The following is a 27,091-nucleotide window of genomic DNA, read 5'->3' on the forward strand; positions in this document are numbered from 1 at the left end:
GAGCCACCTCATCTGACTCCTCTCGATGCGGAGGAGCAGCGGCTCTACTGTGAGCCCCTCCCGGATGACTGAGCTTCTCACCCCTATCTTTAAGGGAGAGCCCAGACACCCTGTGGAGGAAACTCATTTCAGCTGCTTGTATTCGCGATCTCGTTCTTTGGTCACTACCCATAGCTCATAGGTGAGGGTAGGAACATAGATTGACTGGTAAATTGAGAGCTTTGCCTTATGGCTCAAGCTCCTTTTTCACCACGACAGACCGATGCAGAGCCCGCATCACTGCAGACTCCGCACCGATTCGCCTGTCGATCTCACGCTCCATTCTTCCCTGACTCGTGAACAAGACCCGAGATACTTGAACTCCTCCACTTGAGGCAGATCTCGCTCCCAACCCTGAGAGGGCATTCCACCTTTTCCGGCTGAGGACCATGGTCTCGGATTTGGAGGTGCTGATTCCCCATCCTAGCCGCTTCACACTCAGCTGTGAACCGATCCAGAGAGAGCTGAAGATCACGGCCTGATGAAGTAAACAGGACAACATCATCTGCAAAAAGCAAGTGACCCAATCCTGAGTCCACCAATCCGGACCCCCTCAACACCCCTGGCTGCGCCTAGAAATTCTGTCCATAAAAGTTATGACAGAATTGGTGACAAAGGGCAGCCCTGGTGGAGTCCCAACTCTCAATGGAAACGGGTTTGACTTACTGCCGGTAATGCAGACCAAGCTCTGACACCGGTTGTACAGGGACCGAACAGCCCGTATCAGGGGGTCCGGTACCCCATACTCCCGGAGCACCCTCCACAGGATTCCCCGAGGGACACGGTCGAACGCCTTTTCCAAGTCCACAAAACACATGTAGACTGGTTGGGCGAACTACCATGCACCCCTCCAGGACTCTGCTAAGGGTGTAGAGCCTGGTCCACTGTTCCGCGACCAGGACAAAAACCACACTGTTCCTCCTGAATCCGAGGTTCGACTATCTGACGGACCCTCCTCTCCAGAACCCCCGAATAGACTTTTCCAGGGAGGCTGAGGAGTGTGATCCCTCTGTAGTTGGAACACACCCTCCGGTCCCCCTTCTTAAAGAGGGGGGCCACCACCCCGGTCTGCCAATCCAGTGGCACTGTCCCTGATGTCCATGCGATGTTGCAGAGACGTGTCAACCAAGACAGCCCTACAACATCCAGAGCCTTGAGGAACTCCGGGCGTATCTCATCCACCCCGGGGCCCTGCCACCAAGGAGTTTTTTTGACCACCTCGGTGACCTCAGTCCCAGAGATCGGGGAGCCCACCTCTGAGTCCCCAGGCTCTGCTTCGTCATTGGAAGGCATGTTAGTGGAATTGAGGAGGTCTTCGAAGTACTCCCCCCCACCAACCCACAACGTCCCGAGTCGAGGTCAGCAGCGCAACCATCCCCACCATATACAGTGTTGACACTTGCACTGCTTCCCCCCCTCCTGAGATGCCGGGCGGTGGACCAGAATCTCCTCGAAGCCGTCCGAAAGTCGTCTCCATGGCCTCCCCAAACTCCTTCCATGCCCGAGTTTTTGCTTCAGCAACCACTGAAGCCGCATTCCGCTTGGCCTGCCGGTACTTACTAGCTGCCTCCAGAGTCCCACAGGACAAAAGGGACCGGTAGGACTCCTTCTTCAGCTTGACAGCATCCCTCACCACCGGTGTCCAACAACGGGTTCGGGGATTGCCGCCACGACAGGCACCGACCACCTTACGGCCATAGCTCCGGTCAGCCGCCTCAAACAATAGAGGCACGGAACATGGTCCATTCGGACTCAATGTCCCCCATCTCCCTCGGGATGTGGTTGAAGTTCTGCCGGAGGTGGAAGTTGAAGCTACTTCTGACAGGGGGCTCTGCCAGACGTTCCCAGCAGACCTTCACAACACGTTTGGGCCCTACCAAGCCTGACCGGCATCCTTCCCCACCATCGAAGCCAACTCACCACCTGGTGGTGATCAGTTGACAGCTCCGCGCCTCTCTTCACCCGAGTGTCCAAGACATGTGGCTGCAAGTCCGACGACACGACCACAAAGTCGATCATCGAACTGATGCCTAGGGTGTCCTGGTACCAGGTACACATATGAACACCCCTATGCTTGAACATGGTGTTTGTTATGGACAATCCGTGACAAGCACAGAAGTCCAATAACAAAACAGCACTCGGGTTCAGACCCGGGGGTCATTCCTCCCAATCACTTTTTTTAAAGACACTGTATTTTATGATCTGCACATATTACAGGACAAAGCTTTGGTATTTTACTATTAAATGTGGCAAGAAAAAGTAAGTTACCATTTTCCAGCTCTACATCTCAAGTCTTTTTTTATCCAAGAAAATATTGCATTTGCAATGCAAATGTGTAGTGTGTCCTTTAATAACACTAGAAAGACTGCATCATATAATATTTTGAAGAAGTCTTGGGGGGGGGGGGGGGGGGGGGTATGGGTACTTTTTATATAATGCACAGATTAACATGGAATTAAAACAGTACATAAGATGTTTTTCTAAACAGGCAGTCATCTTTAACCCAATTTTGTACAAAAACTTGTAATTTGAAGTAGTCCATTAATGGTAAAAATCTTCAAACATGTGTAATTCTTTTTTTTTTTTTTTTTTTTTTTACTTTTATTAATGAAATGACAGTGAAGCAATATTACTGTTGTTTAAATCACAAAACACAAATACTTCTGTTTAATACTAATTAAAATAAGCCACAGGTACTGTTAGTACAGTCAACACCTAAACATCCTACAGATTTTTTTATAGTAATACAGTACCTTAATGAGATGGAAAAATGCACAATGATGGTATGAAAACTTGTCAGTACTCATCAGAGAAGGTGCTGTCTTTGCTGAGGTATCACTTGGAATGTCACCACTGCCTTCTCAGCATTTGTATTCCCTGTGATGACACAGGTGCAAAGAATACTTACAGTGCAGGGTATTAAAAAGCAGTGGCTTCTAATCCTGAGCTAAATTGACAGCCTGCCAGTCTAGCAGCCTATCAGTGACTGGTTACATTCAGTGATATGTGCACATGAAAGCATACAATGCTTAATGATGTTGACAAAGTAAACTACATTGTACTGTGCTTCAGTGTTAGTGACAGCTACTATGTGTTCATCTGTGTCAGTAATAGTTTGCTTCATTCATAAGTGAAAGTGATGAAAGTGAATAGAGAAAAATTAATTGAAATTAAAAGTTGTGGGGTTTTTATGTGCTTGTCCATATCTGCAGAATTGCAATATTTTGATATTACCCATAACTGTAGACCCATGTGTTTCTATGTATGGACAATGAAGTACAGTATATCAGTAGACACTTTTTAAATCCAGAAAGTAAGCAAATAAACTCTTTATTCACACTACAGAAGAATATGTTATTTTGTGGATATGTTTGTACTCTCTTTGAGATTTTTTTGTTTTGCTAAAATAAAAATATATACAGTATATTTTCAGTTGATTAATATTGATGATGGCTAAAGGACATCAAGGTCAAGGTATTGGAGTGATAATCACAAAGCCCTCGCCTCAGTCTGATGGAAAATTTGTGGGCAGAACTGAAAACGCATGTGCGAGCAAGGAGGCTTACGAACCTGTCCTAGTTGTACCAGTTGTTTCTGAAGGAATAGACCAAAATTCCAGCAACTGATTATAAGAAGCTTTTGTAAGGCTACCCAAAATGTTTGGCTCAATTTAAACAATTTAAAGGCAATTCTACCAAATTTTAACAAAGACCCACTGCAATTGTGATATAGTGAATAAAAATTGAAAAACCCTAAAACTTGAAAAACGTCTATTAATGTTGTTGGGGTCTGGGGGGGACTTTTTCCAGGCACAAAGTACAACACTAAATCAGAAAATGTTGGGACGGTATGGAAAATACAGAAAAAAAAAAACCACAATGATGTTTAAATTTACTTTGACTTTTATTTCATAGCAGACAGTACGAATCTAAGATATTTCAGTGTTTGTCTGGACAACCTTCATCCATCCATCCATCCTCTTCCGCTTATCTGAGGTCGGGTCGCCGGGGGCAGCAGCTTGAGCAGAGATGCCCAGACTTCCCTCTCCCCGGGCCACTTCTTCTAGCTCTTCCGGGAGAATCCCAAGGCATTCCCAGGCCAGCCGAGAGACATAGTCCCTCCAGCGTGTCCTGGGTCTTCCCCGGGGCCTCCCTCCTGGTTAGACGTGCCCGGAACACCTCACCAGGGAGGCGTCCAGGAGGCATCCTGATCAGATGCCCAAGCCACTCATCTGACTCCTCTTGATGTGGAGGAGCAGCAGCTCTACTCTGAGCCCTTCCCCGCATGACTGAGCTTCTCACCCTATCTTTAAGAGAAAGCCCAGACACCCTGCAGACAACTTCATTTCATTTGTTAATATACATCCTTTACTGCATTTCAGTCCTGCAATACATTCCAAAAAAAAAGTTGGGAAGATAAAGCAATTCCTACATTGTAATGTCGCCGTTCTTTCTCACGACACTTAAATGACATTTTGGCACTGATTCCAAGCAATGAAATGTTTTGGTGTTGTTTTGTCCCATTCCTCTGCAAACACCTCTTGAGTTGTGCCAGCAGTATGGAGGTCGTTGCTTGTGTTTTTCATTTGAACCTTCTGTACATGGTCTCTATGTGGGACAGGTAAGGACTGCAGGCAGGCCAGGCCCATACCTGTACCCTCTTCTTCCGCAGCCCTGCCTTTGTAATGTTTGTAGAATGTGATTTTGCACTGTCTTGTTGAAAAATGCGTGGACGTCCCTAGAAAATGTGTCATCTTGAAGGCAGCATGTGTGGCTCGAAAATCTCATTGTACTTTTCTACTGTATATTAATGCTGCTATCTCAGAAATATAAATTTTCCTTTCCAAGGGCACTGACACAAGTGTGCACACAGTGTCCATTTCTTCAAAAAAATAACTGGAATACTGAAATCACCTGACTACAATACACATTTCCAGTGTGCGGTGGTCCATCCCAGATGCCTTTCAATGCAAGAAAAGTCGATGCCTCTTCTGGACATGATTAAGTCTTCTTTTTTGCACATTAAAGTTTTAAATGGCATTTGTGAATGTAACTCCATATTGTAGTGCTTGACAAAGGTTTGCCAAAGTAATCCTTGCCCAAGTGGTTATATCAGCTATTGATGAGTGATAGTTCCCGATGCAATACTATATAAGGGATTGGAGGTCACAGGTTGTCAGCTTTGGCTTGCTCCCTTGCCCTTTATGCAACTGAAATTCTTCAGATCTCTTGAATCGTTTTAGTGATATTATGCACTGTAGAGGGAGATTTATGCAAATAGCCTTCCAATCTTCCTTTGAGGAACATTGTTTTTAAACATTTCAATAATTTCCTCATGCATTTGTTGACAAACTGGAGGTCCTCTCCCATGCACCTCAAAGACTCAGCCTTTCCTGGTTGCTGCTTTTTGTACCGGAGTGGTGGCTCTGAGGCTAAGGATCTGTGCTGGTATCCCGAAGGTTGCCGGTTCAAATCCCCGTCACTGCCAAAAGAGATCCTACTTTGCTGGGCCCTTGAGCAAGGCCATTAACCTGTAATTGCTCCAGGGGCGCTGTACAATGGCTGACCCTGCGCTCTGACCCCAAGGGGTATGCGAAAACTACCAAATTCCTAATACAAGAAATTGTATAAGGCGAAATAAAGAAGAAAAAAAAAATCATGATTACAATCACCTGTTGGAATTTACATCATTATTTAATTATTTTACCTCATTACTGGCCCTAATTTGCCCCTGTCACAACCTTTTTTTGGAATGTGCTGCAGGCCTGAAATGCAGGAATGAATGTATAACAAATGTATATAACAAGTTAACCAGAAACAAACATTAAATATCTTGATACAGTGAAATAAAAGTCAAAGTACCAGTTTAAAAATTCACTGTTTTTATTTGCTTTTTCCATACTGTCCCAAGTTTTTCTCATTTAGGGTTGTAGATGTCTTAAACGATATGTCAGTTTTTGTTTTTTTAGTCCTGTTAGAATAAAAAAGGGTTATAAAGTGAGTTTTAAAGAATTCACCCCTAAAGGTTTGTAAACTTCTGACACTCAATTTCACATATCAGGACATCAGCAAAGCAGGAGGTCTACTGTGTCTTGGCAGCATCAGGGACAAGTTAGGAGTGAACCATTGATGCTAGTCTATCACAGTGCACACTCATATATACCCACCTACATTTGCTCTCAAAAGACGCCAATCAGGTTAACACTCATAACTTCACATACAGTGTCGTACAGTAGCAACTTGAGGGTCTGGATTTGAGAGGGATGGGAAACACTTCTCAGGTGGCACTGAAGTGAAATAGGGGGGTGTGAATTCCTGGAGATGCTGGCTATAAAGCATCCCTATGAAAAGCATGGACGTATTTGGACATTGGATGTAGAGACAGCACTTAGAGATCACCTCGGATGCGTCTCTGACTGTTAGAATCCTTTATTGGCTCAGATGCATGACCACTGGCGAGACTTGGATTTGGACCCAGAATTTAGGTTGGCTCACAGAGAGCCAAAAAGTGTATATGAGTGGATAAAGGGATAAAGTGATTGACAAGATATGGCACAATCAGTGTTGAAAGCACACAAATGGAACTGTCTAGGGCCACTCACCATCCATCTGTGAAAAGAGGCAAAGTCCATTCCTCTTTCTTCCGTAACCCCCGGGTCAATAAAAAGCTATTTTATATTCAATACAGTAATCATATTAACTATTAGGGGAATATTTCAAAGGATATTTGTAAATTAATTAGGCTGTTTCATGTGGGACATGAGGAGAATTATGAGGTATCTAAATAAAAGCCAACTATAAAAGGAGAATGCAAACTGTCTTGATGGGACACTAAGCCTGGTACCTACATTATTGCTAAATTCTGTGCTTCCATGCCATTCTAGTTTGAGTCAAGCTCATTAGATAATACCATTTTTATAATTCATAACATTACATAAATGTTTATTGAAGGTTTTGTGTGTCACTTAAGATCTGTAATATAAATAATAGGACTTTATGGACCTTTAATGTCCATCCCCATAGATAATTGAAGCGGAGAGTATGATGGACAGGATTGTGAGTGGTTTTATCGGAGTCAAGTGTCAAGGTGCGGTTAGCAGCTGTCAGGTAAGTATCCAAGACACTGTTTTTGGTTCTAAAAGTAAACTTTTTAAAGTAAACAAGCAGAAGACAACCAAAATGAAGATAACAGAATTTTGTATCTTTGTGCTGTGACATTTAATAAAGAATGTATCTTAGTAATACAACTAGCAAGTTATGATGATTACAAATCATCATGTAGTGTTGTTGGTAAATTCATGCCTCACGAACATAAATCCTTTATATGAAAGATTTTAGATAAAAGAAGAAAATCCTCCCTCTCTCAAGGTTTTTCCAGTAGGCCCGTTGGGTGTTTCTGGCTCTTTGTATTTTGTTTTCGTAGGCATGTCATGGACTTAACCATTAGAGAACAGATTCTGTTTTTATGTGTACGTCCACTAAATTCCTTGGAATGCCACTTTTAACTCATTTAAATTAATGTAACTTTTGGTAGGCAGTGGGGCCTTCTAGCTAATATGTACTCTAACATCACACGATTATTTGTTAAATCCATAATCTTGACTGTAGTGTGTAGTATGGCGCTAGTTAAATATTTGATCTTCCAATTTAATAAGTTACTGTTATTTGGAAGCAAAGTACAAATAAAATCCTACAATGTCACATGTTACCTTCCAGATTAATGTATAAATAATGGGATACCTTTTGAAATATTCTGTTTGTGTATATAATGGACATTTGAGTTGGTACTCAATATTAGCATGTTTGGGTTTATATTTAAACATTTTATGTAAAAGTTTGTAATCCTGTTGACAGTAATGTTAGCAATAAGATTACTGTTACTTGACACCTTAAGCATTGTAATTTATAACTTTTTAACAAATATACTGCCATATTCCCTGTTGTGATGTGTGCTTGGATAGGATGATGATGTATGTTCAGGGTGGTAGATTGATTTATAGTTGAACATTTTCAAAACAGCTAGAGATACAGATTTTATTAATCTTGCACAGAGAAAGATATGATGTTTCTTCTCATAGCATCAATTTATGCAGTTAAGTTTCTTTAATTTTTACTGTGAAGATGTTGGTCCAGAAATAAAGCAGACAGACAAGTATGACAAAGATTACAGTTTTCAAATATATTTATTCTCCTTAAGATGCTTGCATAGTCTTTCCAGATCAGTGCAACAACTCCGAACTAGTTTCCAAGACCATGCTGTATGGAAGCCATTAATGAAGGTATGATTTTTTTGTTAATGCTTTGAATTTGTTTTTGTATTTGAAGTACTGTAGAAGTTTCATTACTAAAAATACTAATTAGTAAATTGTCATTATTTTTATATTTGTTGTATGATGATTACAATATTTACTTCAAAAATTCATTCTAATTCAACTTGGAATATACAGTAATATAGAGTCTAAAATGTGCTATATAAGTAAATGTTGTTGTTGCCATCAAGTTCAAAACAAGCTAATATCTTTCATGAAATAGTGTCTCAGTTTCAACATTTCATATGTTTTCTATGTTTTATTGTGAATAAAACAGTTTTCTTGAGATTTGAAAATCATTGCATTTTGTTTTTATTTACATTTTATACATTGTCCCAACTTTTTTCAAATTGGGGTTGTAGATTTACTGTAGAATAACTTTACTTTAAGTTAAAGAGAGATATATTTTCTATATTCATAATTTATACCAACTGAATTAACTTATATTTCTAAACAGATGTACCATTATATTGTTAATTGTTATCCTCAGTAAAATAATCAGCTTTAGGTAAAATAGGACATGTCCTACTGACTTTAATCAGCATACAAGAAAATAAAATATTTTGGTCGTACAAGTGAATATTAAAATTCTATATTTAAATCAAATTAAATGGAAAGCTGTAATTGTCAGAAAATAGTTTTCTATAACATTAGCTGTTTACATGCAATGCTTTATATTGTCACTTGTCACATGTACAGAGTACGGTGAAATTAGCGATTTCATTAATATTTACATCACTTCCTGGGTAATCCATGTCCATATCATTTCATGAAATATGATCCAAAACCATGTAGGTCAATTTACTCTTACTGTCCCCTTCCTCTAACCACACTGCCAGTAAGCTGAGCAAAATAATCAGTACTTATCAATAGCTGCTTTCTGACATATCTTAAATTAGCTTTGTGTACTTCTTTGTATTCCTCCTACTTGAAAATCTTATTACTCCTAAGTTTTATATTTTAAGCTCTGAGTTACTTGTATATGATTGTAACATAACTTAATTGTCAGACTTGATTAATGCAGTTCAAGCTTGATGCCATACCTATACTAGCGGGTATTTGGGAAGAGAACCTATGAGGACACTAAGGTAATAAGAAGTCTCCATACAGACAACTGCTGACTATGATATTTGATCTCAGGATAACGAATCTCTATTGTAGCAGTACCAACTTCTTCACTACCATGCCATTATATATGATTTGTGTCCATTAAAATTACACATTAGTAATTTTGTTTTACATTTTTTTTTATTTTCCTGGCAGCTTTTACAGAATGCACCAGAAGAGGTGTTAGTGATGGCTTCATCAACATTATGCAACCTGCTGCTTGAATTCTCCCCCAGCAAAGAGGTAAATTATATGGTGCTTTTTGACTGTTATGGCTTTTTATTCAGATGTCAAAAAGTGATATTGTAATAAAAAAGGGAAATTTATGTATGAAATTTCTGGTGATTTTAGTTTTCCTAACTTTACTGTGCATTATTAATTTAGATCTAACCCGCCAGTCAACATTAGTGGGTAAAACTCTGTTGAATTATTTATCATCTTGCTGAAAAAATAAAAACTACAGGTATTCTGAAATTGAGAAGTGACACAAGACAAGTATAATAGGAAAATGTCTTATATTGCAATCAATTTTCCTTCCACAAAATGAATTTAAATAGCTTTAGGGTAAATCTCGGGCATCCTGGCTTTTAATTGTGTTGTCTTTATCTTTACATGTGTCACTATGTCTTCTACTTGCAGTGAGTTTTGTCAGTTTTTTTCATAAGGTGATTTTTTTGAAGGTTAAAGGGTCATTTGAAATTCACTCAATAAATGGAATTTAACTGACTATTGTTTGTAGCAGATAGCATATTCCCACATGAACGGCGTATGCCGAGGAATCATGCTTTTTTTATTCAGTTTCTTTGTACTGATCAGAAGTGGAACAAGGAGATGATCTCTTAGGAAGGGTATATTTTTTGACATGCAACATTATATCTTTTTATATATTAAAATGCTGCTAGATGTGAATTCTTTTGGCAGAGGAGTCAACAAGGGAAGAAACTGTAACAAGGGATGTAAAATATGATTTTTTGGAGTAATAGCAAGCTTGTTCATTGTGCAGAAAATTAATAGAGTAACTTTAATCAATCAGGTGTTTGCGTTGCTTTTGGAATTTCCAGTATTTATTAAGATGCTTATGTAATGCTTATGCCTTATTCTCCTTATCCTTTGTGCAAATGGAGTGTTTGCAGCCATTTGAATTATATAAAGGTAACTGAACTACATTTAATTTGAGAAATTTAATATAATATAATTTATTGATCAGCACAAAGATTTTCAGGTTTGCCTGAGTGAGGTGCTGCAGCAACTAGCTGACCAGACTCTGTGCATAGAGCAATTTACCTGGACTCCCTTCTCATTTCTCCTAGGGATTTTAACAGGGCAGCCATGAACAACTTAAATTTATACAGCACATTGTGTATACCGGTCACAGAAATATACTGCACCACTGTTATACAGTGGGCTGTTCCCAGTGTAGCCTTTCTGATCACTGTTTAATTCACCTGCTTCCAACCTATAGGAGCAAGTTAAAATATTCTAAGCCTGTGATTAACATTGTAAAAAGGTGGAGTAAAAAGGCAGCATTGAAGGTGCAGGCCAGCTTTGGTTTGGGGGATGCATCAGCTGACCTAGACAAGCTGACAGACACAGTCGCATCCTGTCTCAGTGTTTGTGAGGAAATGTGTCAAGACCTTGGTAAAATTTAACAACAACAAAAAAAATCATGGTTCTTTGCGAAACTCAGGCAGTTGTGTCAGGCCATGGAAGCTGCCTATAGAAGTGTGGACAATACACTGTTTTGACAGGCTAGGATAAACTGACAAAAGTCAGATTGGTTAAAAAGAGCTACTCTGAAAACCTGAAAATACAAGTTATAAGCCAGTGATCCTGCATCAGTGTTGAAAGGCCTTCAAGATAACACCAACTACAGAAAACCATGCCCCCACATTGTGAAGAACCTTCAGATGGCTGATGTCCTGAACGTGTTTTATTTTAAATTCAATAAGCCAACAATCTCAACCCTCATTAGCTCCAGTCCTCCCTGTATACAAGAACATTTGACCTTTTACTCCACATCTTCTACCATTCAACCCGCACTACAAAGTTAGAAGCAGTATAGTGAAGATATAGCTACACACATGCACGCATTTAATTACTTTCCCAATTAAGTTAGTTTTACAAATTTTGCTTGGTACAAGATGCACTCCTATTTTGTATACAGCTTCTAGTCAATCCTTTCACCAATGAACACTGAGTGTATTACTTTTTTGTGTAGCTTTAAGGTTTGCATTGTTTTTAGTTAATGACAAAACTATTATTGCCAATCCTGAATATTGTTACATTCATCTGTGATCAGTACAAAGGTCTATGTCAGGGGTCCTCAGTTCCGGTCCTGGGGGGCCGCTGTGGCTAGACATTTTCAGTTTCCTAATTAGAACTCAGTCCTTGCTGATAATGCAACTTGGTTTTTAACTATATGCCTTGTGCTTTCATTCATTAATTTTAGTTACATTGTAGGTCAGAGGTCCTCAATTACAATCCTGGAGATCGGCAGTGGCTGCAGGTTTTCACTTCAACCAATTTCTTACTTAGAACTCATTTATTTACTACTAAAGCAATATGTTTTGGGCTTAATTTTAGTGATCTTGCCTGTTACAATTCAGAACCTTTAATTGTCTATTTTTGTTTTTAGCATCTGCATTTATTTTAATTGTTACCTGTTTTCTTCACCAGACATTAGTTAATAATGAAATGCAGATATCCAATAAACCAGCAGCTCTCCAGCTAATGTGCTTCCTTTTAAACCTGTGCATATGCACCGTGAAGAATCTGTGTTAAAAAATGTTTAGAAATAAATGAGAGGGGGATTGGAAAGACCATCAAGTTTAAATCTGTTCTGGTCCACAAAACAAATGGATAATGTTGCTTCTTTGTAGCTGGAGATCCACAAAAGGAGAAAATGAATCGTGAATCTTAAAGTAGTTTTTTATTCCTAAGCTTTCAACTCCTATCAGGAGTCATCATCAGAGGAAAATGATTAGACATATAGAAATCCAAAGTAATATATAGCAAATAAGAAGGGCAGGATAGGTGGATGTGGGAGAGGGGGGATTAATGAGGTGAGGTTCTTAGGGTTTGGTTTGTTCATATTTATTATGTGCACGTTCTTCTTCTCAAGCCTGCATGTGCTGGGTTCATGTCCAAATGTCTGTTAATGGCATTTTCATTAGCTAGCCATGATTCAGCCAGTTCCCTGGCTGGAACTTCTATTATTAGCCTTTAATTTTACTTGCACTGAGCCCCATTTAAATGTGTGTCTGGTTTAACTTATGTGTGCATCAATCAGAGACCATGGGTCCTTCCTGCTGATTGCTATACAGTAATCCCTCCTCCATCGCGGGGTTGCGTTCCAGAGCCACCCGCGAAATAAGAAAATCCGCGAAGTAGAAACCATATGTTTTATATGGTTATTTTTATATTGTCATGCTTGGGTCACCGATTTGCGCAGAAACACAGGAGGTTGTAGAGAGACAGGAACGTTATTCAAACACTGCAAACAAACATTTGTCTCTTTTTCAAAAGTTTAAACTGTGCTCCATGACAAGACAGAGATGACAGTTCCGTCTCACAATTAAAAGAATGCAAACATATCTTCCTCTTCAAAGGACTGCGTGTCAGGAGCAGAGCACAGAATGTCACATAGATAGAAAAACAATCTCTAGCAAACAAATCAATAGGGCTGTTTGGCTTTTAAGTATGCTGAAGCACCGCGGCACAAAGCTGTTGAAGGCGGCAGCTCACACCCCCTCCGTCAGGAGCAGACGAAGAGAGAGAGAGAGAGAGACAGAGTTTGTTTATCAGTCAAAAATCAATACGTGCCCTTCGAGCTTTAAGTATGAGAAGCACCGTGCAGCATGTCGCTTCACTAAGCAGCTGCACAGAAGGTAGCAACGTGAAGATAATCTTTCAGCATTTTTAGGACGAGCGTCCGTATCGTCTAGGTGTGCGAACAGCCCCCCTGCTCACACCCTCCTACGTCAGGATCAGAGAAAGCAGCGCAAGAGACACAGAGAAAAGTAAGTGGGTACCTTCTCAGCCATCTGCCAATAGCGTCCCTTGTATGAAATCAACTGGGCAAACCAACTGAGGAAGCATGTACCAGAAATTAAAAGACCCATTGTCCTCAGAAATCCGCGAACCAGCAAAAAATCTGCGATATATATTTAAATATGCTTACAATAAAATCACGAGATAGAGTGAAGCCGCGAAAGGCGAAGCGCGATATAGCGAGGGATCACTGTATTCCTGTGTACATGTTAGAAGTGTTTTTATGTTTGTCTCACATAATCAACAGGTTACAGTCGATTGTTTACTGGAGTCTCTGATGTCTCCTATGTAAACATTTTCTGACGAATATCTTTTATTCTTTTTAGTCTCCTTTGTATTACAATGGGTGTCTTAACACAGCTCCGTTTATGCAATGATGGGTGATTGCTAGCAAAGTGTAATGTTTTGTTTGCATAGCATTCCTTGTGATAAGCACCTGTAATCAATGTGGCATCATTACCTCTTTCAAAGGAGATAGATGTCCAGGAAATTGATGCACCTTTTTTTTTTTCTCGCCATGATGAACTGGATTGCAGAGAATATAGCGTTGATGTAGCTGTAAAAATCATTGAGCTGTTACTTTTTATTATGACAAATGTATCGTCAATGTAGTATATCTAAAGTTTAGGTGTGAACTGAATTAGAGCCACACATGCTAATCTCTGCATTCAGCTAAGTGTCCCATTGGCATGCTTCCTTTCTGTCTGTAGTATTTTCCATTAAAATGAATCTGAGTTTTCTGGCAAAGTCATATTAGATGCATTATGACTTTTCTGGCCAGCATCGTTCGTGCTGTTATGGTGGGGTCATTGTTTAGCATTGTTTATAGAGTTTCTGTGGCCAGTGATTTGAAATCTTGGTGTATAGTGACATAGATATCAAATGAGACCATGATCTCATCCTCAGTGATGAATACATTTTTCAGACACTGCAATGTCATCTCTTCACTATTAACAGAATATTCCGAATCATATGTTAAATGTTTGAGCATTTGAAAAAGTCTTTTAGATAAGTTATAAGTTGGACCACCTGTTAGGCTGACCACAGGTCAGAATTTTGGTGGGTATTTTATGAAGCAGTTTGCATCATTAGATTTCATTCTTTAATAATCCTGTAAGTTTATGTATTTATTATTCTGGAACTTATTCAGAGTGTTCTTGACTCTGTTCAAGGTGGATTTTGTTTGGTCTCTGGATTGTGGTTCATTACTATGCTTATTCTCTGTAAGTTTATTACATTTTTTTATATATATATATATATATATATATATATATATATATATCCCGCTTAGATTTAAGGTTTTTGTAAGCTGTATCCTGGATGCGTTTAGCCCATTCCTGTGTAACCATCTGTCCACATATTGCAAGAAACCTGTATCATTGCCTCGTTTCAGATTTTAATGTGATTAGTTTGCAGTGTGTTGCGGTAATAAGTTCATGTAGAACACGTGTTGTGAATTGTTGAATGTCATCTTTGGGTATTTTAAATCATGGGCATCAAGCTAAATAGTTAAATATCAAGTTTCATTATCAGCAGGGGACTGACTTCTAATTAGGAAACTAGTTGGAAGGAAAACTTGCAGCCACTGCAGCCCTCCAGGACCATGATAGAGGATCACTGGTCTGTGTCATATGTATTTTCTGGTGTTTTAGTGTGGACAAAGATACTTTTGTAAATTACATGAAAACTCTGCTTATACATGGATTATTTTAATTTTAAAAACAAAAGGTCAAGTTGTTGTTTAACCCTCCCACTTATAAATCTGTTCCAATCAGTTGAAACTCCTGTCTTTACACAGGTTTTCAACAACTAATTAGCATGGTGTGATGTTCCATCATGCTTGAAACAAACAAGAATTATCCCAAATTCCACGTAACAGGACAGAACAACTACAGGTCTGTACTTTGAAATCTGCTGTTATGAAAAGTGAAAGCAAACTCAGTCAGTGTCAGGCGCTCCTTCAGTGTAATAGGAACCACAGCATAGAGAGAAGTGTGCACATTGCAAAAGTTACACATGTCGGAAATGTAGGAAGGACGGTCCTTGGCAGTGTGGGAACTGTTAACATTTGAATTTGATGATTGTATATAGCACGGAACTGACCTCTCTGTTCTGTTCTTTCCTCTGCATGTCCTGGAGTACAAAAGAAACACCATGCACCAAAATGTGGAGATTGGGCAAGATCGGAAAAAAAAACCAAAAAAAAAACCACAGTCATTGGTTATAAGCGCAAGAAGGCATGCGAATTAATATGAATAATGTTGCATCCGTGCTACAGTGTTTTCCGAAATGTACTATACAGGTCATACAATGAGTTATTCCAAATATCATATATACCTATGTGTCTGTTTTTTATCAGTGCAGCTTTGACATCATGGACCATAAGGTGCATACTAATTCAGCGTGAGCAGGAACACTCAATAAGTCTGAATTAAAAAGAAATCATGTGACGGTGAGATACGAAGAAGGCAGATGCCACCAGCATTTGTGTGTCAGCTTTTATCCCTCCAGATCAGAGAATTTCCAGTTCCATTGTTTCAAAACACCACTCACATCTACAGTTGTTCCCAGTTTCAAATAAAAACTAACAGTGTTAGATCTGGGGCGGGGGGTGGGTGTTGTATCGTGATTGTGACAGAGAATAAAAGTAAAAAAAGTACTATAAATTTACACCGGCTATTACAGACACAAATCAAATGTATGTTTTTATTGTATAATATTAACAATAAGAGCAGCTCACTACTCAAAACAGTGGTGGGTTGGGGGGTCTGGTATAGCAGGCTGCTTGGGCTTATAGACACATTTACAAGACAAAAGACACTGACAGACAGGTGCAAAGGGATATAATGTGGGCCGGGTATACGAGTTTTTTCGCAGGCTTTGGTAATTCTAGTGTTAAAGTGGCAAGGGATAAAAGAGTTTTTTTCATAGTCTTCAGATTCTTGTGCTAGGAATTTCTTTTGTGGTTACATCCATACATATAAGAAGGTACATAGAATTGAACAACACAATATACAACGCATTACACCATCACAATATTATTTATACAGTAGTAGTAATAAATATATGGCACAAGACACAGGTATATAAAATGATATAATAAACTAGAACTTTACTCCTGTCCAGAAATATATTAAGTAAGCCCTATATAAATAAATATAATAAAATGAACACCAAATAAAAATAATTTATATTTAATGGAGGCGTGTAGAATCAAAAAAGAAAGGGATGAACCAGAGACTGTTTATATAATAGTGACTGCTATTAAAAAGAAACTGTTTACATGTCTAGTAATTTTTGCTTTCAGTGTTGGTTAAAGTTGTTACATTGTTATGATATTATTCTAGATTTTAAACTAGAATATCTTGTTTTTGATGTGAACAAATCAGTGATTCAAAGATTCGAATCATTTTGGTGAATTGAACCAAATGAATCGAATCACTAAATAGAATCATTCTGCACATTACTAGTACTTATCCTTATGCATAAAAGTCATACTGGGGCTAATATGGCCAGGCTACCTTGTAATGTCACTATGTAATAGGGGTTTAAAGAAAAAGATCTAGTGTTCGTCACCGACAACACAGCAAAAATGCTTGTTGCAGCGCAGGTACCTGGCTTTTCTCACATTAAATGCTATATGCACACATTAAACTTGTTGGGTCAGCCCACAATTAATCTACCGGCCAATGCACAATAAGACACGTCCCTGGGTTTTCCCACAAAAGTACCCAAGGCCTTCAGGCTTTGCAGCAAAAGCAGAAATTGATGGATCTTCCACAGCAAAGGCTGGTTACCGATGTGCCAAACTGGTGAAACAATGCATTTGATATGGATGAATGTTTCCTTGAGCAGCAACATGCAATCACTGCTGCACTACCGACCCCCAAGATGAGGAAGAACAAGAAGGAGATTGTGACTTTCACAGAGTCAGTTATAACAAATGCAGAAGCATTTGTTGTACAAACACTGAAGACAGCATGTTAGTTATGTTAGATGACACTCACACCCACACTCTTGGTCATTGCCCCACTTCACATACAGCTTCTGCAGGACACACATGGGAGTCTGGGAGATAACCTCTTTGTCAGAGGTATAAATGATGCTCTTCACCAGGACCTGAAGAAATGGTATGCAAGTGAGCAGGAAATGGCCACACTTTATATGGCATCAGCCATTGATGAAAGATTTAAATCACTACCATTCCTTTCAGAGAATGAGAGATTAAAAACCTATACAAGAATGGTCCAAGAAGCTACAGCAGCAGAGCAGCAGCAAGCACCTCATTTAAACTGAAATTTATAAATCTTTGTCAAATATTATAGGTTTGCAATACGGTTTAAAATGTGTTTCTTTTCAGTAGCTGACTATGCATTCAGAGTAAAATAATGCTTCTCTTAGTGTGTGTGCGTATGTGTGTGTGTGTGTGTGTGTGTACTTGCATTACTATCTTAAAGGGGACACAAGCCTGACTGCACACCAACACAGTGAGGACCTCTGACCAAGTGGGGACCAAAAATGAGGTCCCCATAATTCTGACCATTATAATTAATGCAAAATTGCTTCCTAAGGGGTGTACCATCAAAATCTACCATGACCCCAAAAATCGTATTTCTTTGAGTAAAATTTGTGTGTGTGTTTCGAGGCTGGCTGCTCACAGTGTGTAAAACCCCCTACAGGCACTTTACGGTACTGCAGGGTTAAGCACACTTTTGGTCATGGGGCAGCCACAGCGGATGTTACAGTTAGGTGCCTGCATATGGAGGAAAGATTGAAAGAGTGAAAGGATAAATTACAAACTGTAAAAAAAAGGTAAACAGTATTTTAATACATGTGATGTTAGAGTAAGTAGTTTAACGTTATTATTATTATTAGCCAATGAAGATGACGTTTTTATCTACTTAAAGCTTTGCTTGGATAAAAGTTTGCCAGGATATGTTGTGTTTGTTCGTTTTTAAGAAGACCCTGCTTGGCTATTTTTATATGTCGGCTTTATTATACATTTCATTTTAAAACACAAATTATGCGTGTTTATATTCGGGAGTTTATATGTACATGTGTGTATATATATACTGTATATAGACGTATGTTGAAAATGAGAAGACAACGAATAAATCCGGAAAGCGACGCTATTCGGTATGTGAGGTCATCTTCGGACAAACGCGGATTGGAAATTAAATTTATCAATTCAGAGAAAGGTAAGTTGTTTATAACCAATTTTTTTTCTTTAATTATTAACCTCGCATTTATATTAGCGAAGTACGTTTGACATACTCGGTCGTTCGCAGGACGTGGAGTGTTTGCGGTGGAGGCATTGGAAAGGGGTGACTTTGTGGCAGAGTACCGCGGTCAGCTAATAGACAGGGCTGAAAGTGAGAGGAGGAGGCGAGTGTATCATCCTGCCGCTGCCGTCTTTCTTTTCGACTTTAAATGGAATGGTAAAAGTTGGTGGTGAGCTGTATTTATTTTTCTAATTTATGGTGAAAGTGTATTACAGTCTCTTCTGAAGTCAATTTTGCAATAGTTAACAAAACGTCAGAATGAAAGTAAACGGCAGAACAAAGTAATACTGCCAGACAGTATAATCAGGTTTCCCTGTCCCCGAATAAAAAATAAATAATGTATAAAATACTTTATGATATATACAACAAACCTGCTTTAACATTAAAAAAACGGCGTAATAATAACCTGATAGCGCACGTGTAATGCAAATATCTTATGCAGTCTGAAGTGTCGGGACTCCTGAAGAAGCAGCTCCGAGATCCGCGTTCTCAGACACCGCAGTTAGTGAGCACTTTAGTGGAATCAGCCAGCTGCTTCGACCCTCTGTCCGCCTCTCTCTGCCTCAGAGGCAGTTTGTATGCCCACTGTCCACCTGCCCTGTGAGGCATGCTGGCGGCCGCACACTCGGGCAAATGGACTGTAGCAGCCCTGAAACGTGTCTGAAGTGCTCCAAGTGCTCTGTCTGTAACATAGCGATCGCGGAGCTGCTTTTGTGTCAGTTTCTCGCGATAGTCCTTTTCACTTAACTGAGGCGCTATCCTCTCAGGTTCAGACCCAAATGTGCTACACGATTTTTTCCACGGAGCACTACTCGTTCTAATACATGAGGTAAATTGGCTGTGTGTATGCCACATATATATATATATATATATATATATATATATATATATATATATATATATATTAGTCATTTTTATGTATGTATTTAAACTGTACTGCTGTTACAGCATTGATGGAGCCAAAGATGATGGCTCTGTGGGAAGAATGATAAATGACAACCACAAAAGTCCAAACTGCAAAATCAAGAAACTGGCAGTAGATGGAATGCCACACCTCTGTCTGTTTGCTTTAAGAGATATTCTTCCTGGTGAAGAAATCACATACAGCTATGGAGATGGACCATGGCCTTGGAGAAAGCAGGTAAGAACTGTAGTCTTTATTTATGTATTTAGGATTAGCTTAGGTTGTTGTCACCAGTGAAGTAATTATGTTTGTGTCTGTATGCAGGGAAAAGAAAAAGCCACCATTATATCATCACCATTACAGACAAATGACAAGGTAACTAAATCTACATTATTAATATATACAGGCATTTTATTTTAATAAAGATTTTTTTAAATAAGTAACAATAGTACTGATGATTATTTTTATACATGCATTGCAATGTGTTACATTGCCTGAGTCTATACACCTTATTGCACTATTTTTAGATAATCAAGCTGTGTGATTGGAAGTGGAAATATATTTTTATATGATAATAAATTTAAGAAACACAGATATAGTCCCACAATTTCAATTAAAAGTATGAAAATGGATTGTGTACACTTAATTATAGGAAACTAAGAGAGGAAAGAATAAATGTAGGGTAAAATCATTAATTGCACACTAGATTTTCCTAAACAAGAACATATTGGTATTGATTAGCATAATTTTGATATTTGCACTATACATTTTCAGAAAACATACACAGTGTATGACTTAGTGAAAGTTGTTTCCAACTTTTGTAGCACATAAACAATTCTGAATGAAACATATGACAGAAAGAAAAATTAAGTGCACACACCAAAAGAATAAATGTTGTTTAAAGAGGAAGAAAAAATATGGTTATCCTTTTGTGATATCATGTAAATCATGCAAAATGTACAACCATCTACAAGACTTAGAAACCCAGAAATTATTCAAGTAACTGAAAAGTTACTTATTTTTTTATATGAACAATTTAGGCTTTTTTTGATGTTAAACATATCCATTGTAATAGGTTGCTTTTTGGATTATGTAAAATATAAATTAGCCCATATGAAATAATATTTCATGTACATAATGTATAGTGCATATAGAAATGTGACTACTGCTGATTTAGTGTGCAATTTTTGATTCACAGTATCTTTGAATGAGAATTAGGCACTATAAGGAACAGTCAAGTCATATCAAAGATTTACTTTGGGCATTCATATAGTATTTATGACAAAATATGATATTTAAAAAATCCAACAAAGGTTTTTACATCTTTCATCAAGTGGGAAACCAGTAAGTTCATTTTAGTATTAGAAGTATTATTATTGCATACAAGACTGGAAAGTGATAACAGAATACCTGATTTTATTATGCATTTGATCAATATTCTGTTTTTTAGGGCACTGGGGAAAGGGATGTTGCCCAAAGCCAGATCTTGGCTCAACAGCCTACACTGGCACAAGTAAAAGGCACTCTTGCTATTGATGAACAGGTAAAATTCTTTATTGCCTTAAACTTTTTTTATTAGACCAATACTTTACATCACTTAATGATACAATGTTATACTGTATATTATCCTTTTATTTTGCTAATCATTTAATTATTTTGCCTTCTCCTCAGAACCCTGATGGAAGAGAGAAGGCCCTCAGTCATAGCTTAGCTGAAAAGACTTCTGAACCTCAAGAGAAAGAAGCAGTTGTTACTAATGAGCAGGTACAGTTTTTTTACTTAACAGATATAACTAGAAATACATTGTATATATCTTTTAATGGCAAAATGTCTTATTTTGTTTTTAAATTTAATCTGCTACAGTTTATTTCATAAAGTTGTTTTGTTTAAAAATTATATAGACATTACCCATAAGATCTGTTAACTGTATTCCTCACTTGCTTTATGTCCTCATGATGAGAGTGATCTGAAATATATCTGAATCCTCACAGGAAATGTGTCATTGCTACGTATTTCTTACTGCCCAGCCTACTTCACTAAGGTCCCCCTAATGAAAATGACCTGGAATGTGTGAGAGTCCCCATAAGGGCAGTTATTGAAGATTGGGTTACTTGTGCTACCTTCCCTCACTTGCTTTAGGTCCACACAATGGTTGTGAATTGAAATGTGTGTGAGTCCCCACTAGGTTATTTAGTGATGATGGGGTGTCTTGTGCCACTGTCCACCCACTTAGTTTAGATCCACACAGTGGTTTTAACCTGAAATGTGTGCGAGTTCCCACAAGGACAGCTTGTTGTGTTTTAAATCCTAAAATATCTTTCTACTTCACTGAGATCTTCATAACAGGAATGACCTGAAGTATGTGCGAGAGTCCTCATAAGGGCAGTTATTGAAGATTGGGTTATTTGTACTACCTTCCCCCACTTGCATTACGTCCACACAATGCTTGTGACTTGAAATGTGTGTGAGTCCCCACTAGGTTAGTTAGTGATGATGGGGTGTCTTGTGCCACTGTCCACCCACTTAGTTTAGGTCCACACAGTGGTTTTAACCTGAAATGTGTGCGAGTTCCCACAAGGACAGCTTGTTGTGTTTTAAATCTTAAAATATCTTTCTACTTCACTGAGATCTTCATAACAGGAATGACCTGAAGTATGTGTGAGAGTCCCCATAAGGGCAGTTATTGAAGATGGGGTTACTTGTGCTACCTTCCCCCACTTGCATTACGTCCACACAATGCTTGTGACTTGAAATGTGTGCGAGTCCCCACTAGGTTAGTTAGTGATGATGGGGTGTCTTGTGCCACTGTCCACCCACTTAGTTTAGGTCCACACAGTGGTTGAGACCTGAAATGTGTGCGAGTTCCCACAAGGATAGCTATATAAAAGATAGATTGACTCCTGCTCACCCCTTACTCTATGTCCCCACAGTGAATGTGAACTGAAATATATGTAAGTCCTCACTAGGAATGTTGGTGGTGTTTCAGTACTTTTACCTCACTCTGATTCATTTAGGTCTCCATAATAAAAATGAACTGCTATAAATGACAGTCCTAATACTGATAGTTAATGAAGAAAAGTTGACTCTCCTGTATGTGTTGCACTTATTCTTAAGACCTAACAAACTGTTGTCTTGTCTCCATATTCAACATTCAAGATTTGGCCTGAAAAATGTATTAAGCATAATCTCATTTAATGTACATTATGTACAGCATACTATAAAATCTGGTATTCTGTTATCCCTGTAATTGCCTATAATGACACTTAACACTTATTTGAGCAGAAAGTACTTGATTGTAACTGGCCTTTGCAAAGTGTAAAAGTAAAAAACAACAATGATAGCAATAGTAGGAATATTGCTACTACTACTACTAACAACAGTACTAATACTAACACATCATAATGTGTGTCCAATGAATATGACATCCAGTTATATTTTTACAGACTGAAGACAACAGTGGATCTGACACTGAACCAGTTTCTTTAGAAAAGAGTGAGCTTGATTGTACTGTGCCAAAACTTAGGCGCTCTGACAGTGTTATTGTAAGTTATACCCCGATGGCATAAACTTTATAACTCAATATTTTCACTATAAAAGTAACAGTTTGAGTATTTCATAGTGGGTTTTGAAATATTAAGCAATTGCTGCATGTATATACATTATTAATAATAAATATAAAACAAATCAATCATTAATCCAATAATGTAGTTTTCAACACTTGTAAATCAGTATGCAGTATAGGGACTTGGTTCTAGATGGCTTTCTTATGTTTTTAATAGGTGAGTGAAGAGATGCTTCAGAACTGTTCCGAGTCATCAGATTCCAGTATGAACCAAAGCGATGATGACTACATTCCTAAGTCATCAGAAGAGAATAGTCCAGACTGCAGTAGTGACAGCTTATCAGCATACATGAGTGACAAAATAGATAAAGATGAGAAATCCTCTGCGTCATGTTCCACATATGATAGACCTGTACCTGATTCCACTGTTTCAGACTCTGAAAGCAAAGAATATGATCCAGTATCTGTAAAGGCAGTTTCTGTAAAAACTGGTGGAGGAAGAGTATATGACAAAAAACAGTTTTGCCTTTTCTGTGGTAAGTCCTATGCAAAAATTGCCAGGCATATTGAACAAATTCATCACAATGAGACTGAAGTTGCTAAAGCTCTCCAGTTTCCAAGAAAATCAAAAGAAAGAAGACTTCAAATAGATCTTCTTCGAAACAGAGGCAATTTTGCTCACAATGTGGAAGTTTTAAAAATGGGGAAAGGAATGCTCGTACCTCGAAGACAACCTAGAAATTGTTTGCCATCTAAAGATTTTGCACATTGTTTAAATTGTCAGGGTTTTTTTTTAAGACACAATCTTTGGCGACACATGAAACATTGCAAGCTTAGAAAACGTGATCAACCAAAACCTGGAAAAAATAGGGTCCAGTCTTTGTGTGCATTTGCTGAACCTGTGCCTCCTGGTGTTGACAGTGGCCTTTGGAAGCTAATGAGTGAAATGATAAAAGATGACATTTCACTTATAGTCAAGAAGGATCCTTGCATTTTACAAATAGCACGACATCTCTTTAACAGGCTCGGTTCAGACATATCTAAACATGAATACATTCGTCAGAAGATTAGAGAGCTTGGTCGTTTGTTGTTATGTGCAAGACGAATAACACCATTGCAAAATATGAAAGACTTCATAATTCCATCTAGCTTTCCACATGTAGTAACAGCAGTGAAATGTGTTGCTGGGTACGACCAGGAGAGTGGCACAATGAAAACTCCTTCATTAGCACTGAAGCTTGGCCACAGCCTTCAGAAAATAGCAAATATAGTGGAAGCCCAGGCAATGGTAGAAGAAAATGAAATGATGGTAAAAAATGCTCAAAGCTTCCGAAAAATTTATGAAACCCAGTGGAATGAGCTAATTTCATCTGTAGCCCTAAGATGTTTGAGAGAGTCAAAGTGGAATGCACCTCAGCTTTTGCCTTTTACCGAAGATGTGAAAAAAATGCATTTGTATCTTGATGACAAACAGGAAGAAAATTACAAAAATCTTCTAGCTGAGGCCTCTGCAAGAAACTGGGCAAGCCTTGCAAAAGTCACTTTAACACAAATTATTTTGTTTAATCGCAAAAGAGAAGGAGAAGTTTCCAGAATGCTTCTAAATACCTTTTTGTTAAGAGATGTATCAGATTTGCATGGAGATGTTGCTCTTGCTCTTTCGGAACTAGAGCAAAAGCTTTGCCATCACTTTATCAGATTGAAATTAAAGGCAAGCGTGGAAGGAAGGTTCCTATACTGCTGTCACCAGCTATGCACAGAGCAATGAAGTTGCTTGCAGAAAAAAGAGATGTTTGTGGTGTGCCATGTGACAACAACTATATGTTTGCAAGACCTTCGGCTCTATCTCATTTTCGTGGATCTGATTGTATTCGGCTTTTTGCCAAAGAATGTGGAGCAAAAAGTCCTAAAACGCTTTCATCGACCAAACTCCGAAAACATGTGGCAACTCTGTCAAAAGTTCTTAACTTGAACGATACAGAATTGGATCAGCTGGCTGATTTCCTTGGGCATGACATTAGAGTGCATAGGCAATACTATCGTCTCCCAGAAGGCACTTTGCAGTTGGCTAAGATCAGCAAAATTCTCTTAGCTCTGGAAACTGGGCGCCTTGGAGAGTTTAAAGGAAAAAATCTGGATGATATCACCATTGATCCAACTGGTAATGACCATTTTCTTTCTCTCGATCTCTCTGCCCTAGTGTATACATATGCATAGCCAAACATAGCATACTGCATAGCAAAGACAACATTTGTAAATGTAAAAATAGTTATGAATTTTGGCAGATGTGTCATGTTTGACATGACAAGGGCACCTCCTCCTTTCCACCTCCACTTTGGTTCTACAAATATGTCCAAAATGTATGATTTTGAAGTATGCCTCACATGCTGATAATTTAGTGTACTGTAGACACCTACTTTTTCAATAAAGACAGACATACTCTGAAGCTAACCTAACCGAATGACCCTGGTCCACTTGAAGTGAACAAGATTTAGATAATACCAAACTATTCAAACATAAATATGTTCATAACTACATTCCTAAATAGTAGAATTCTCTACCAGAATTCCTGAACCAATTTTATTTTTGTAAGCATTTACTTTCCTTCTCAGTATTCAAAGTTCAGTTTTGTATTTGACTATCGTGTATAGTGATGTATTTAAAAGTAGCTCCTATTTTTTCTTTGACTTTTATTAAAATATCTTTTTTTTACTGTAGAAAAAGTAGTGATTGAACATGAAACATCAGAAAGTGAGGAAGAATTAAGTGATCATGAAGGTGAAGCAGGTAAGCTCTTGTACATTCCACCTTACTTTGTAAATCCATTGGTGTTAAAGTTTATGGTTTCCTAACTATTCCTAAAATAATTTGACAAAATTTTCTTAAATTGATTAGGTTAAATAATTCTTGAAATTTTGTAACAATTGATTATGTTGTGTTTAGAAATGCAAGTTAAGCAGATGAAACGAGCTCAGGGTCAAGTACAGGAAACAAAAGTTAACAGTGTTTGCCAAGGTGAGTACACATCAGTGCTACAATAAAGATTCTTTTTTTAACTAAGCTATACAGAAGTTTATATTCTGCTAATTGGAATTTTGTGGTGCAATTTTTAGGTCATAAACGAGTGAAGAGGAGAATGTGGAGTGAAGAAGAAATAAGAGCAGTGGAAAAACATTTGGCCAAATTTATAAATATATGTAAAGTGCCAGGAAAGGGAGAGTGTGAAGCCTGCATCCAAAATGAACCACAAGCTCTCAAAAATAGAGATTGGCTGAGTGTCAAATTCTTTATAAAAAATCGAATTACCTCACTGAAGAGAAAGGTTTAAAACAAGTGTTTCCGTTATAAAAGGTGTTCATTTAAGATTTAGTTATGGGAAACAATTTAATCAGTTTACATTAAGTGTTTTCATGGTAATTGAAAACAACAGTTCCAAAAAGCCAGTTGTTTGTTTGCTCTTTAAATAATTTGTATTTCATACGTTTATATGCACTTACATAAAGATATATATACACGGTTAATATTTGCAGGCTATTTCTTCATTTAGAAAAATGAAGAGTAAGCTTTAAAGAGCAGTGCTATTAGCCTATTTAGATTTCATTTATGTTTTCTAACTGTTAATTATTAATGCTGTTAGGTTAATACAGAAAAATTAGTTTTTCAAAGTTTTAATTATTAGTTTATTCAATCAAGGCCAGTGACTCTAACTTGTATGGTGCCACCAGGAGACTTGGGCCTTGGTAGCTTTACTCAGGGTAGAAAGCACTGGTGTTAGGTTACTGAATTAAAAGAATTACCAGTAGTGAATCAGAGTAATTATTTCATACTGCAAACGTATA

At 38.2% G+C, this 27,091-nt stretch overlaps 2 protein-coding genes across 2 annotated transcripts in view; both read left to right on the plus strand.

Annotated features, from left to right (window-relative positions):
* The window catches only part of armc8 (armadillo repeat containing 8), a 207,029-nt gene that overhangs the window by 102,290 nt on the left and 77,648 nt on the right, over positions 1-27,091 (plus strand). The window contains 4 exon segments of the mRNA XM_051931260.1: positions 7,062-7,103; positions 7,105-7,145; positions 8,236-8,317; positions 9,611-9,697. Of these exon segments, the coding sequence (XP_051787220.1) occupies positions 7,062-7,103; positions 7,105-7,145; positions 8,236-8,317; positions 9,611-9,697 (252 nt within the window).
* Positions 15,164-25,165, plus strand: LOC114659533 (uncharacterized). Its single transcript, XM_051931376.1, has 7 exons — positions 15,164-18,955; positions 19,735-19,927; positions 20,015-20,065; positions 21,141-21,233; positions 21,362-21,454; positions 23,134-23,232; positions 23,470-25,165. Exons 2-7 carry the CDS (start codon positions 19,772-19,774, stop codon positions 25,018-25,020), a joined length of 2,043 nt encoding a protein of 680 aa, XP_051787336.1. The 5' UTR covers positions 15,164-18,955; positions 19,735-19,771; the 3' UTR covers positions 25,021-25,165.

The sequence above is a fragment of the Erpetoichthys calabaricus genome, chromosome 8, assembly GCF_900747795.2.
Source record: "Erpetoichthys calabaricus chromosome 8, fErpCal1.3, whole genome shotgun sequence".
Classification (NCBI taxonomy): Eukaryota; Metazoa; Chordata; class Cladistia; order Polypteriformes; family Polypteridae; genus Erpetoichthys; species Erpetoichthys calabaricus.

Coding starts and splice junctions, on each gene's coding strand:
- LOC114659533 (XM_051931376.1), top strand. CDS start 19,772: ATGATAAATGACAACCACAAAAGTCCAAACTGCAAAATCAAGAAACTG. Junction 21,234..21,361: donor CTCTTGCTATTGATGAACAG/GTAAAATTCTTT, acceptor CCTTCTCCTCAG/AACCCTGATGGAAGAGAGAA. Junction 23,233..23,469: donor GGCGCTCTGACAGTGTTATT/GTAAGTTATACC, acceptor TGTTTTTAATAG/GTGAGTGAAGAGATGCTTCA.